Source organism: Camelus dromedarius, chromosome 6, assembly GCF_036321535.1.
Source record: "Camelus dromedarius isolate mCamDro1 chromosome 6, mCamDro1.pat, whole genome shotgun sequence".
NCBI classification, from domain to species: domain Eukaryota; kingdom Metazoa; phylum Chordata; class Mammalia; order Artiodactyla; family Camelidae; genus Camelus; species Camelus dromedarius.
The window spans coordinates 8,462,244-8,476,752 of NC_087441.1; the positions used below are offsets into that span (position 1 = coordinate 8,462,244).

At 52.9% G+C, this 14,509-nt stretch overlaps 1 protein-coding gene across 6 annotated transcripts in view; it reads right to left on the reverse strand.

Moving 5' to 3' along the window:
• SYNJ2 (synaptojanin 2) overlaps nucleotides 1–14,509 on the reverse strand; it is an 89,786-nt gene that overhangs the window by 46,449 nt on the left and 28,828 nt on the right. For all 6 annotated transcript variants that reach the window (XM_064486527.1, XM_064486526.1, XM_064486528.1 and 3 more), the window contains exons 3-4: nucleotides 8,048–8,318; nucleotides 3,653–3,878 (exon numbers count right to left, since the gene is read on the reverse strand). In XM_064486527.1, the coding sequence (XP_064342597.1) occupies nucleotides 3,653–3,878; nucleotides 8,048–8,318 (497 nt within the window). The remainder of the gene's footprint in view (nucleotides 1–3,652; nucleotides 3,879–8,047; nucleotides 8,319–14,509) is intronic.

Below are 14,509 nucleotides of genomic sequence, written 5' to 3' on the forward strand. Positions count from 1 at the left end.
CAAACCTCAACAGGGCCACAGGCAGTCTCCCTCCGGCTCCCTGTGAGTCTGCCCTCCCTGAGTGAGCTCGGCATCCCTCAGCTCCCATCTCTGACATACCCTTAGGAACCCTCCCTCGGAGGTGGCCAGGACAGGAGGGAGGCAGAGCTGCCTCTCAGCAGGAACACTGGGAAGTGTGTATTCCACTTCAAGAAAGATTTTAGTGTTTTACAAAAAACAACTCAGATCAACCTAAGCACCTCTACTGCTACAAAGAGCCATCAACAGAACCCCGTGATTCCAGAGACAGGCAGCAAGTGGCTTGTACGAGCAGGAGCAACACGAGTTTCTTGTACCTCTGGGAGCAGCTTCTTCCCTTCAGCCACGTCTGCTCCTGCATCCATAAACCTTTTAGAAAAGGGGGTGATGCAGCTGCGGTGGACACTGCCTGGAGCTGGTGTCGGGGAGTGGCTCGTGTTCCATCACAGCTGTGCCATCAGGACGTCTGTCAGTAGGATGCTTTCCAAAGAAGCGCACGCCTTCAAAGCTCTCCTCGATTTCATCTGTGTCTTCCTCTCCCTCCGCGGCTCCCCACCTCCCTTGGTCCATCCCCCTTGTCCTCCGATGGCTCCGATCTCCAAAGTCCTCCCCCAGCACACAGGCCTCTCCCTGCCCTCACTTGCTCTGCTATCCTTCCGTCTCTCTTTAGGCAGGAGGGCTGTGGCTGAGCACTGACTGTGGGAGGCCCCTCTGGAGCGTGAAGCTGCCTGTCTGCAAGGGCCAGCTGGTCTGTCTCATTCCTGCTGGGTTCCCACCTGGCAGGCTCTTAATCAGATTCGGCCGAGGGGCTCAGGATTTGCAAGGACAACCCTGGAATCAGCTCTGGGAAACGCCCCCTCTCCTCCCCTGTGGCCGCCTTCTCCCCTGCTCCCTCTAGCCAGGGGGTCACGCTGTTTAGGGGCCTGGATCCGGGCTCCTCCTTCCTGCAGTGGAGAGCACACGTCACTGAGGAGCAGCCTGAAACAGAGGCACCCCGCAAGGAACTGCTTTGGGTGCAAGGCTGCGACCTCCTGCCCTGTATGTGTCCATGAAAACAAAATCACCCTGGGGCTCGCTGGCAGCCCCTCGGTCCAGGTGGGACGGCAGTGTACCTGTCAGCTCACCCGCTGCTCCTGGGAGGAAAGTTGAGGTGAGGCCTCACCCAGAGCGCAGCCCGGAGGAGGAAAGGGAGGAAAAACACAAACTCGGAAGGCCACAAAGGTTGCAGGAGTCGAGAAATCCCTCCCTATGCCCAGGAAGGGAGGCAGGTGGAGGCAATTTAGGCAGCAGCGGGGCTGCAGGCACCAGGAGCTGAGGGGCGGGCCGCTGGCGCCTCTAAGGTGCTGGAGCGGACAAGGCCCCGCCCCCAGCTGCAGCACGTAAGGTGCGCGCGCACAGGCGACAAGCCCAAGTCACCAGGCAAACTGAGGTGAAGCAGCCGGAGCAAAGGCCCAACCCTAGTCTGCAGAAAAACTAGAAAAGCAAGGACAACAGGGAGATTTTTCATAAAGCTACAGGGGCCGCACTTAAGGACAGTCCTAGTCTAGCAACGTCCAGTGATGTGCTTGTGATGGACTGAACTGTCCCCCAGAAAGCTGTGTTGAAGTCCTAACCGCCAGCACCCCGGAACCTGACCTTCTTTGGAGATAAGAGCCTTTGCAGATGTGATTAGTTCAGAAGGTGAGGCTGGAGAAGGATGGGCCCTTAATCCACAGGACGGGTGTCCTTATGAGAAGGGGAGAAAGACACACGTGGGGAGAAGCCTCCACGTGAAGATGGAGGCAGAGACGGGGGACGCTGCCAGCCCGGCCACCGGAAGCTGTAAGAGCAGGGACGACCCGCCCCCAGGGGCGTCGGAGGGAGCTCTGCTCACGCCTTGACTTCGGGCTCCGGCCTCCAGAACTGTGAGACAATACGTTTCGGTAGTTTTAAGCACCCCCTCCCAATTTTGTGGTACTTGTCACAGGAGCCCCAGGAAGCCACTACTGCCTTCTCATCTTTTAGGAACAGACAGACGGTGATAAGGACTTTCCCAGTGACTTACTCGACAAGACACAGTAGATGAGACCCCAAATTTTAAATAAAACTGGTTGGAAGCCAAAACTCTGGGGAGCACCAAACAAACTGCTCTCGGCCCAAGGGCTGGATGGGGAGCGGGGCTGAGCCGCACGGGCCGCCCGGGGAAAACCGCTTAAATCTGGTTCAGTTACGAGGTTCACCGTTGGTGTTTTGCTTTGTACAAATATGCTTGGCACCTTTGGCCCCCCAGTTCCCAGCACAGCACCCAGCCCAGACCACCCAAGTGATAAAGAATGAAGATCTGTGGGATGAACTGGAATGGTCTGAAGACCAATAAATAATACAAGGATAAAGACAGGGGTGGAAAGTGGTAAGGAAGGTGGGGCATGAGACATGAGGAAGCTATTTCCATCACGTAGACGGGAATAAGGGGGAAAAAAAAAGCCTCCAGTCGGGGGCCCCATTTTCTGTCATTTTTAACCAGATACTTATCTGCCAGCCTCGTCCAGGTGCAGGGGAGCAGACAACGTGAGCCAAAGTCGCAGGCAAGGAACTGCCCCTACTGCTCACCTTTAGGCTTCTGTCCAACATCCCTACTCGGCGTCTGACCCCAAAGGACCCTCCTCCCCTCTGAGAGCCCAGGCAGGTGCAGCTCCCACACAGAAGGCAAATCTGTGCTGAATTCAATTGGCTCAAGCCCCCGTAGGACACACCTCTCACAGCTGCAGCAGTAAGAGGGGATGCAAAGCCACATCAGCACTAAGTGAACACAGGCTGTTTGCAGCCTGACAACCACAGCGACACCGCACCTGCGCCTTTCACAGGCTTTCCTTTATGATTTATTCCACCTGTTAGTCTGCACGGCGGTATTATCCTACAGATCGCACGGTAGAAAAAGTAAAGCAGTTGTAAGACAACATCTCTAGGATTGAGGACAAAATTCAGGGGGAGAAAAAGCCAATGAGAAGTTAAGCAGATGGTTCTATTCCACGGAGCTAACAGCAACTGCCGCCCAGCACGCAGATTCCACAACTCCCAGCTGCTGAGACCTGCTTCTAGGAGGAAGCTTCCCTTGATTTAGAATGAAAAATAACTGTTTCTTCTCTCATCCTTCCATCACTGGTCTACTTACTTTGGTCTTAGAAAGCTTTTGCAGCGAGGAGGGTATATATAGCTCAGTGGTAGAGTGCATGCTTAGCAATGCACCAGGTCCTAGGTTCGACCCCCAGTACCTCCTTCAAAAAAATAAAACCTAATTACCTCCCCCACCAAAAAAATTTTTTTAAAGATTTTCAAATCCTATTGGTTCATCCATCAGCTGCTCTCTGAATAACTGCCCCTCCTTCACAATTATGGCAAAAATACCTGCTTCTTTTTAGCTGAAAATAGCTCACAATGCAGCATTTTCCCAGCATGAGAAATGAATCAGAAAAGCTACACCATGCAAAGCAGAGGCCACATTTGCAGACAGAGCCCCAGTGACAGGTTCTGTTCTGTGAGAGTGAGGAGTCACATTCATCAGAAACTGCCTCCAGTAACCCCCGAGTAGAAACACGTGTGCCCGAGTGCACCCGAGCTGAACCATCGGGCGCCACGGGCTGGCCTGGGCACTGACCTGCTCTGTCTCCACGAAGTTGGACACGTGGCCGTCGTCATTCACGCCGCGGGTGTGGAAGCGAGCGCCGGCGCGCTCGCAGCTAATGCGGGAGATGAGGCAGGCCTTGGCCTGCTTGTGAGAGGCGTACACCGTGCGGATGGCCACCACCCCGCAGATGACCTTCAGCAGCCAGTCACAGCAGCTCACCTGGTGCTGCCTCAGGGGCACGTGCAACAGCTGGTTCCTGCAAAACAGCCCCACAGCGACTGGGGTCGCCTCACATCGTCCAGGAAACACTGTGCCCAGAGCAGGGGGAGGGGCCTGGGGGCCGGCATTCCCACACTGCTCATTCCCTGTGAACTCTGCACCTGGGACATGTGCCCTGGGATGTTCATGTGCTTTAGAGATGCCTCAGACAGCAGGGCCACAGAGACGCCCGCATCAGGAAAAGGCTATAAGTCCCTTCCCGAAGCTACTCCCGGGTGTCAATATCAGTGACAGGAAGCCACGTGCAGGTGTGACTAAATCACCTGCCTCTCAGGGAATCTCAGAGGAGCCATTGTTTACACCAGTGTTCTCTGCATTTTTTGATCATAAATCCTATTGATAAAATTTAATCACATTTTATGATGAAAGAATAATGATACATGATAAAACTAATTACATATATGCAAGCTTATTCAAATTATATACAAATCCCACAAGGTGAATATAGTGAGAGCATTATGAAGCAATCCAAAGTAAATAAAAAAGGAAGAGATGAACATAAAACGTAATGAAGGTTGCAGTATTTCCTCCCCACACCCAGTGGATAGTCCTGGGTCTCGCGTCCATGATGAGAATGATGGGGATGGCAGCCAACGTTGATCAAGGGCACCGAGCACCATTCTAAGTACTCTGGGATGGATCAACTCACTTCCTCCTTGAAACAGCCCTATGGAAGAGGTAGTATCATTTACCCCATTGTACAGATGAAGAAACTGAGGCACAGAGATGAAGTACTTGCCCAAGGTCATGGAGCCAGTAAGCGGCAGTGTGGAGCCGGGAGCTGTGCTCTTCACCCCGAGCCTCTCCTACCTTTATGGCTGCACCTGTGCAAGCCACACCCTTCTCTCATCTTCCAGTCACTGGATCTCCCCAACACCCACTGGAACTTACTGAGCAGGTCAGTGGTTGCTCTGAGCTGTGGAGCCTCGGAGTGGGTGCATGGACCTCAGACTGCTTCCGAGCTCCACAGAGGTCATGCCTGGGACCCAGGCAGTGCCGTTCTGAGACCCCTAACCCGCTCCCCGGGAGGCTCATACAGGTCAGTGAGCAAATCTAGATCACAATGCCCTATTTGTTTTAAAAAGGCAGCACCATTCCTGCTCTGAGCCTTCCTCAAGGGTAGCAGCTCTCACTCATTTCTGGAGAAGTGTGTCCCAGTCAGCGGCTTCTCAAAGCAGCCACTCCCTGCTCTCAGGCCAGCCTCCCAGATGGAAACTGGGACCATGTGGTGCTAAGAGACACCCCCTCAGGGAGCAGGGCCGTATCTGAGCTCTCATACCAAGCACTGGTCTGGCTGAGTGTGAATGAAAACGGTGCCCACCGTATCAGTAAACAAGGAAGTCGCAGCCATCAAGCCACTCCGGCTGCCCCCACGGTGAGCCCTGAGGGAACCAGGATGGAGACAAAGGGGCTGCCTGCTGCCAAGCCCTCAGCCACTGCAGCCACCCCCAGCCGTGCTCCCAGAGGGGACTTGGGATGGGAAAGGACAGGATATCTGCCCCTAGATAATCTGAGGTGCACATCAAAGGAATGATTTCAACAAGCCCAGACTCCTGCATCTCCCCATCCATAGAGAAAGGCCAAATTCCTTAACTTGAGATATTTGATTTTCTTTAACTAACAGTAATCTTTTGGTGCTCCCACTACCTTTGGTCTTTGTTGCAGACTCCCATACATTCTGCCCCTTCCCTCAGAACAGTCCCTTATTGCTATCTGAGAGGCTGTCTCTCGGGCTTGAAGTCCTCACAAAGTTTGCCAAATAAAGCATAACTCTCAACTTTTAGGCTGTGCTTTTTTTTTTTTTTTCAGTTGACACGAGCATGAAGCATTACTTTACAAAAACACATTTCCCTCTTCAGAATCACTGGCTAAAATTCAGGTAATACTCCAGCTTTAGTAATCAATGTACCAGATCTGCATGTGGCATCAAGGCAAAGCCTCCAGAATATTCCAGAGTTTTCCAGCCACACAGCTACAGCCACCATCAGTCACCAGGGGTCAGGAGAAGGACCCCTGCGCCAATGGACAGCTCTGAGTACTCCCTGTTTGTACTCACGCTGCACTGACGCCCTGTGGGAGGACGGCTCGTATCCTTGAAGGAAGAAACCCAAGTCCATAAAGAAAAACAGCTCGAGTTTCCTTCCAGGACTTGATTGTACTGGGAAGCAATTACCGGTGGTGAACAGTAACCAGCCCAGAAAAGTGACTGCACCCCACCGTACACTCTCACTCCTTCACCAGCCACATTCATGGTGGACCCCATCTGACTCCTGATGTGGGCTCAGACCTTGAACACAGCACCCAAAATGGTGGGTGTAGGCAATCAGGACTGTAAGCACGCGGCTGGGGCCGACTCAGCTGTGGTCAGCTCCCTGGGTGCCCTGGGATGGGCCAGCAGCCTAGAGCCCCCCGGAGCAGGCTTCTCTCCAACTCTTCTTAGTCCTGCGTCCACTTGGGGCCTCCCCCTTTCCCAAGCCCCTCTCAGCCTTCACTCCATGAATCTCTGCTTTGTCTTACTCTTCTTTGTGTCCCTCAAATCTCCAAACAGAGCTGGTGCAAGGAGGCCTGGAAAAAGCAGTTACAAGGGCCATCTCGATTCCCCAGGCAGCCCGTTCAACCCTGTGCTTTTCCAAGGAACATTACGGCCGCGGAGACCTCCGGCCTCTGCTCTCAGACAGTCCCAGCTGAGAATAGCCCTGTGGACTAAGACCGCTCATGATCCACAGCCGCTGCGTCCCTGAGCTCGGCCACCCTCAGGGGCACATGCACCTGCAAAATGGAACTGGCGATTCACAGACACACCATCCCCTGGACCTTTCAACCAGCAGCACTGGTGCCACCATCCGTGCCTTGCTGGAAATACCGAGTCTCAGACCCCAGCCCAGGCCTGCTCAGTCAGCATCTCCATTTTAACAAGGAGACTCACATGCTTCAAGTCTGAGCACACTACTGCCCCCCAAACTCAACAAACCCAGGGTGGGGCAAGGAGCACTGGGACACATGGAAGGATGTGGTGACAACCCTCTTTCTCCAAACGGAAGTCAGAAATTCACCTGTGGGGGTCCAAAGCACCAAGGAGAAAGAACATTCATCTGGTGATGGAAACCTATGACCTCTTCTATTTGGGCAAAGGGAGGATGGCACAAATAAAGGGCATATATAACCTCACCCATCCTGCCTCAGGGCTGGACGCTGGTGTAGCCCCACAGACCAACAATGGAATTGAAGAACATCTCATGTGAGGTATACTGGGACCATTTCTACAGCAGGATTTCCATCGCTTCTGCTCTGACTCCCTTCTCACGAGTCTCCGGGTAAATCTCAAGGGAACAGCAGCATTGCATGTAAACCACTGAGTTCCCCCTCCCTTTCCCAGCACTGTCAAGGGTCCTGGCCCCCAGGGCCCTGAAAGAGAAATAGATAATTTACATATTTATAGGATCGTCCACACTTAGCTTGTCATCAGGTGACCCTAAACGCACAGAAACCCACCCACTTTTGCCCGGGCCTCCAGTCATATCATCACATTCCTGCCCGTCACCTTGGCAGGATGACTCCATTTGCTGTTGATGTGGCTGATTTAGTTTTGTGATTAACAACATGGGATCCAGAGCCAGGATGCCTGGGTTCAAATTCCCTCAGTAGTTCAAGCCTCAGTCTCCTTACCTGTAAAATGGGGACAACAGACCCTACCTCATAGCTTACTAGGAGGATTATGTGAGCGATGACCTGCAGAGAATTTAGTGGCTGGAACATAAGTGCTTTATAAACGTCAGTGGTAAATATCTGTGCGCTGATGGGTAACCAGGGGAACTGAGGGGACCAGGAGGGACCAGGGACGCACTGAGCATGTGCCCACGCTCTTAGGAAGCACAGGCAGATGTTGGCCCTTATGCTCTTTACTTACGGAGCAGATCTGCCTTCCTAAGTCTACATCAGACCACTTTGAACAGCCTCCCTGACCCCGGGTGGGGAGTGGGGCTAGTTTTCCTCTTGCTGTGTGGAGAGCAAGCGGGCACAGATCCCAGCTCTCAGAAACCCATACTCCTGGAGGGGATGCAAAGCTGAGACAGAGGATGCAGGCGCCCATTAGAGCCCACCCCCCGAGTGAGCTGGGGGCAGGAGACCTGGGCCCGGGGCCCTCACCAGAAGAAAGAGTTCCCCCACTCGGATCTGTCATCACCCTGCTTCTGCGCCCGGACGGTGAGGTCGAAGTGAGACCCATCATTGGGCCACGCAAAGTAGAAGACCCCTGAGTTGAGGATCTTCCTCAAGGCTGTGAGGCGGTCCTCCTCCTTGGCCTCTTCCTGAAGAGGGTAAAAGTCGGTGGCAGTGATTTTGTAGATTTCGGCCTCCGGAATTCTGCCCACAGACGTGCAGCCTGTCACCAAAACCAGGAAGCTCAGGGAGGTGCCACCTGGGAGGGAAAGGAGACACGGGAGCTGAGGATCACGTGGGCAGGGCAGCTTGCGGTCACACGGGGCCACACACAGCCCAGCTTCCTGCTGCAACCACAGACGTCCTGTTCACTCCCTGGCAGCCCAGGGCCCCTCACATCACCTGAGCCTGAAGCCTGGAGCTGTGGCCCCTGCCCAGAGACCCCTGGAGCCTGTTAGAAACGAGAATTCTGGGCCCCACCAGGCCTCCAGGGCTGGGCCAGCCATAGGTGCCTAACAAGTAGAGGTGACCTGCTACCTTCCGGGGTCCGGAGGCACCGCCTGGAGCCTGCCCAGCCCACAGCCCTCCCCACAGCTGCCACTCCAGCCTCTCCCATCCACCTCTCCACGAATCCTCAACAGCCGCCTGACTCGGGGTCCCCAGCGGGGGTCAGTCCTCCACGCTCCGTCACTGGAGTGCTCTCACCCCTGCCAGATCACAGCCCTCCTTCCTTTGCTGAAATCCTTCAGGCTCCCACTGGCCCACAAGGCTAAAGTGGGACCTCCTCCCGGGACCTCCCACCCAGCCCCGCGCACTGTCCTCCTGTCCCTCCCCATCTGCAGCACCCACGGTCCTACAGCTTCCACGGGCTGTCTCTGCAGCTCCTCAAATGTGCCCTGGAGCCCCGGGGCCTCTGCTAGCGAGGCCTTCCGTAGCCCCCTCCCAGTTCACTTCCCCGCTCTACCCTTTATAGACTTTCCCCATGCCTCCGCCCACCCCTCTTCCCAGAAGAAACTCTTCTCCACTCTTCTGGGTTCAAGTCGGCAGCACCTCCTCCAGGGAGCCTTCCCTGCTCTCCTGAGACACTGCTAGTTGCCCCTTCTAAGTGCCAACAGCATCCCTGTTAGCCCTTGTCACATGCAAAGCTAATACCTTCCTTCCCTGTCTGTGTCCCCCAGCAGACTGGGGTTCCGTAGGGTCAGGGCTCTGTCCGATTGTTTTATCCTGGCACCCCAGCACTTCGCACGGCAAGTGTTTGATCAACTCTTCCTAAATGAGCTCTCAAGAGAGCAGCTCGAGCCTCCCCTGCCCTCTGCGAAAGGTTACCCAGACCATCGCTGACCCAGACCATCGCTGACCCTATTGCTAGAAGGAGACACATCTCTCTGGGGACCCCTCCACACCATCCGTGGCTGTTTTCTGTTCCACATCCCCACTGCCCCACCGTCCCCACTTTAGAAGGAGGCCCAAGAGATAACTCGGGTGAGTACCTGGCCTTTAGGGGCTGGTGTGGTTCTGGTCCAGAGGACACACCTCCCACTCCCACTGAGGTTTAAGGGACCCATTCCCAGCACAACGTTCTCCTTGTGATCAGCAGTCATTACCTGGAGCAATGGTGGTCAATGCTCCTAGATCTCTGGATTCTCTGGTAAGGCCCCGAGACTGCCAATTCCACCACTCGCCTGCCCCACACTTAGTAGGAAGAAGAGTGCTGCTGGGGCCAGTAATGTCTGGTTTTTATTAACTGTCCCTTCATTCGACAAACAGGTCACCACTTGTACCATGCCTGCTGGTGGGGTGGGGGGAGTGTCCAACAGGTGACAATCCTGGCTCACATTCCCCCCTCTCCAATAAGATGACCAGGACACCATTTTAAAACAACATAAGAACAAGGCAGTTATGCTGTGGACAGTGACAGGTGTCAGGGGCTGAGGGTCTTAAGTAGAACAGGCATCATTTCTAGAAGACAGGCGGGGTTGACGTCCTCAAATGTCAGCCTCACGAGTGCAAATATTCCCACAGCCTGCGCTAGAACCAACGCCCAGGCACCCCGTCTGCCTCTTCCGATGGGCTCAGCACAGGGACAAGCACAGTTGAAGAACGGTCCCCTTGCAGTGGCCAAAGGACAGCCCCGTGGTCGGGGCTGCAAGCCCAAGATTAGACCCCGGAGGCGGTGGGTTCAAGGAGGGGCATGGAAAATTTTACTTTACGTCTCTCCATCTGAGTCGTGAAGCTGACTTCTAGTACCATTTCCTCAACAGCCTCTGTGTGGGAGGACAGAGTCCCTGGCAAGAGTCCCAGGTTGCTTTGAAGGCAGTAGGCACTTCCTGTGCCGGGCAGCGGCCCGGGGGAGGCCCGGGAGGGCGTGCTGCAGCAGGCACGAAAGGCTCTTGAAATAAATGAGAACAAAGGGGATTCAGGCTCCTGAGTCCCGGGACGAGGGGCTCAGGAGAGGGTGCAGGTGAATAAGAGGAGCCAGCACATGGCAGCACGTTGGAAGCAGATGCTTCAGTGACAGTTAATCCTCAGGGCAGTGCTTACTGTGTGTCAGGCAGGGTTCCACAAACTTCCTCCCACGGGGAGGCCCCACTTTTAGTCCCATTTTACAGGGAGGGAGACGGAGGCACAGGGAGGTTAAGGAGCCTGGCCAAGGTGACACAGTGGGGAGCTGGGATTCAAATCCACTTTGCGGCTGTCCCACCTGGGCAAGTTACTCAAGCCAAGTCTGGCTCCAGAGCTGGTGCTCTTAACCACATCCTTGCAGAAGGATGGCTGACCTGCCTAATAGGATTGCCACTGTACACAGGAGGGGCCATCCCCAGGAAGCTGAATTGCCTGCCCCGTGCACAGTTGGTCTGTGTTGGACCTAAGATGCAAACATGGGTCTCACGGAGCCCAGACTCCATCCAGCCCTAAGGTCTGGCAGCCTCCAACCACTTTGCTGTTGTCTCCCTAAGAGTGCAGTTGACCAGTGCACCCCTCGTGTTCAAACTGCTATCAGAAATTTTCATCATTAGTTTAAACAGTCGTGAGTAATATTTTCCAGCATATGCTAAATATTGACATGTAAAAATAAAACCCTTGTGGGCCTCTTTACTGATATCCTGTGGATTCTAGATGGTGATTTACATTCATCATCATCTATTGTTTAAAAGGATCCATGAAGATCTTCTTTAACAGATGGGATTTCTACTCATTTCCAGTCCACTTTTCCCACATTTCATCCTAACGTAACATCTTGTGCTTCCATGCCTTGTAGTGATCACCTGATCAAACTGTACAGTAATTTGATCCTAAAGCTCAAAGTCTTTAGAGAGTTTCTTCTGGCTTGACTTATCATTGCAATGACTTTTTATTTTTAATTAAAAATTTTTTATTTCTTTTTTTTTTAAATGGAGATGCTGGGTATTGAGCCCAGGACCTCGTGCATGCTGAGCACGCACTCTGCCACTGAGCTATTTTCTGACCCCTGTAATGACTTTTAGTACATGACTGGGCAAACATTGTAAATGAAACATTTTGCTAAATAATCATTTAACAAAAAAAGTAAAGATTTGTTGGAAAAGCTCCTCTTAGTGAGATGGAGGGGACGGCTATTTCATGGGTAAATATTATTTACTGATGGAATGAAACTAGGTTTCATACCAATCGTAGTTCTGTTTTTCATTTTCACAGATGTAAACATCGAGGCAACTTATTCACATACAAAAATAGAAAGGCTGTCATTACAGAAATGCCACTCAATTCTTTAAAGTCTTTCTGTTACATGTTGAAAAAAATCACAATAATCTATTGACAAAATTACTGTTAACGCTGTCAGCTGATACCACAATTACTTCTTCAATTTTGTGGAAAGCAAACGATGGACTGTCACCTGACTTATAAATAAATTTGTTACCTAGTGGTCATTGAGGTGACTGACTTCCTCAACTGCTGCCAGTACTTTGAACTGTGCCTTTGTTTGGCATCCTAGAGGCATTTACTTTCCGGAGCAACACATTGCGGTCAGATTCTGGGTAGGGGAAAGGTGAGATGGGAGAAGGATGGTTGTGGATGGAACAGGGGGGATGAGAAACCAGCCCCTCATCACAGGACATCCTTAGGCAAAATGAGTACTGGAAGGAGTTGAGGACCTGGAAATTGTTTTCCTCGGGCCCAACCATGTCCGTGTACCGCGGACAGGCTCTGTGACCCCAGAAATGCACTAGGCCTCTGACTCCCCAGGAGGGGGCCTCGCCCAGCCTGCCCAGCCCAGCAGGTGGTTTCCCATCAAACCAGTACTGGCTTGACCCGGTCTACCCATCCTGTGCCCTCGTGTGCTCTCCTGTGCTGCAGGAGGCTGCAGGACTGTCAGTACAGTGTCGGCCTGTGATCTCCCAGAGGACGCATCTCTAGGGGCTGAAGTGAGGCTGGAGGGACTCACCTGCCCCAGCACGTGAGAAATACCCTGTGATGTCACCTGGAGCATGGGATCTAAGCTGTTTTCAGTAGGGCAGGCTCACTTTTCTCAGGGCCCAGAAGTAAACTGGGCCTGGCAATGGTGGGGATGGGGTCTCAGAAGTCATTAGTCAAGGCCAAGTCCAGATGCTGGAAACCAGTTGGGATCTTATAGCAAGAGAAGACAAAACTCAAGCTTGCCTTGGCCTCAGAAGACAGGGCTCTGGGCTCTGAACGCCTCCAGTGGCCTGGGGGGTGGCCTCTAGTAAGTTTCCTATCCTCTCTGGGTATCAGATCGGCACCCCATCCCTTCCAGCTCCAACACTCTGGTTCCGGGGCTCTGGCCGAAGCATGACCACGCCTGGGTCAGAGGTCGCAGGCCAGTCAGGTGAGGGTGTGGGGAGGGCAAGCAGTGAGTCACAGGCCAAAGGACACCTCAGAACCAGCGGAGTCACACGTGCTCACAGAGGCAGCCTGAGCAGAGTGGAGCAATGGAGTCCCACCCCCTCGCTATATACACCATCTAATGGGAAAGGGTTTCAGTCTGAGAAGATGAAGAAAGTTCTAGAGATGGATGGTGGTGATGGCTGCACAACAATGTGAATGCCCTTAATGCCACTGAGCTGTACACTTAAAATTGGTTAAGAGGGTAAATTTTATCTTACATATATTTTACCGCAATTTAAAAAAAAAAACTCCTCAGCCTCAATATCAACTTAGTAATCCTCTCCCTCAAGAGGGCTGCCTCACAGCTCAGCTCCACATCAGAGCTGCTCGGTAGAAACCTGGACCCTGCAGTAACAGTCTTATCTGGCTGTGGTCATTCGTCATTGCGGGGTCACGATGAGTCACATACAGACACAATGGTTTGTTCATTCAGGGACAATGCTGGGCATGGTCTGGGCTGGAATTTCTCTGTGTTCAGCCTCAGCATTCTCTCCCCAGCCAGGTTCGTGGGGATCTCAACCCTGGGTGCCTACAGACCAGCTCACCTTCCTGTCTGCTTGTACAGGATCCTCTCAGATCTGTAAACAAAGGACTTGGGGAGTCTAGGCTGCCCTCATCTGTAAAGTGAGGAACCGGGGCCAGAGGCCCCAAGCCCCCTGTCCTCACCCCCGTAGCAAGGAGCTCAGAATTCTAAAGACCTGTGTCTACCTGGCGCATCACAAGAATCGCTTTCACCTTCCCTGCCGAGAACCCGAGGGCGGTGAAGGCAGCAGTGCACCGGCAGCTCTCAGCAGCTCCCGAGAGCCAGCTGAGCACATCGTACCCCAATTCCACACTGGCCTGAGATCAGCCACCGTGGGTGCATTTACACCATGGAAATTGGCAAACACGACATATCAGGGACCTCCCCCTAGAGAGCTGGATATCAAATAATTGTCATCACACCACTGGGTACAAGTATTAAAATAAGACTGATGACCATTCCTTTTCAAGACTTGCTAGAGAATGCTGCATTCTTGGAATCTCAAAAGACCGCCAAACTTCCCTCTCCAGAGGTGGTCCATTCTGCAGTGACTATCCACAGGAGTCAGCCCTCAACTAGCCTGTGCTGACTAACCACTCACCAGGAGTCACCGACCCAAAGGCACTCAGCTTGGGCCACATACCTCGTTCTCCCAGAGAGACCCCTCTGTGGGACAGCCCCCTCCCACCCAGTACCCATGTTCAGGGCTATGTTCATTCTCTCATGTAAGTCTCTGAAGTACTATGTAAGATAGAGGTGAGGTTGTTTTCCTGGCTTGAGAGATGAGAAAACAGCCCTAAAGAGGTGAAATGAACTCAGAAAGTCAGTCTGTTGAGAAGATGAAATTAGAATTTAGGAGGGTTGTCTAGTGGAAAGTTTATAGGACTGTCACGTACAGCTTCACAGGCTGTGCACTGCACAACGCCAGGAGACACAAATCTTTATAGACCTCAATTTATTCAACCCCTGAGGCTGTGAAACAGGGAGGCCTTGACAGCTTAGGTTAAAAAAGAGTTAAATCCCTATAATCACTGGGCTCAATT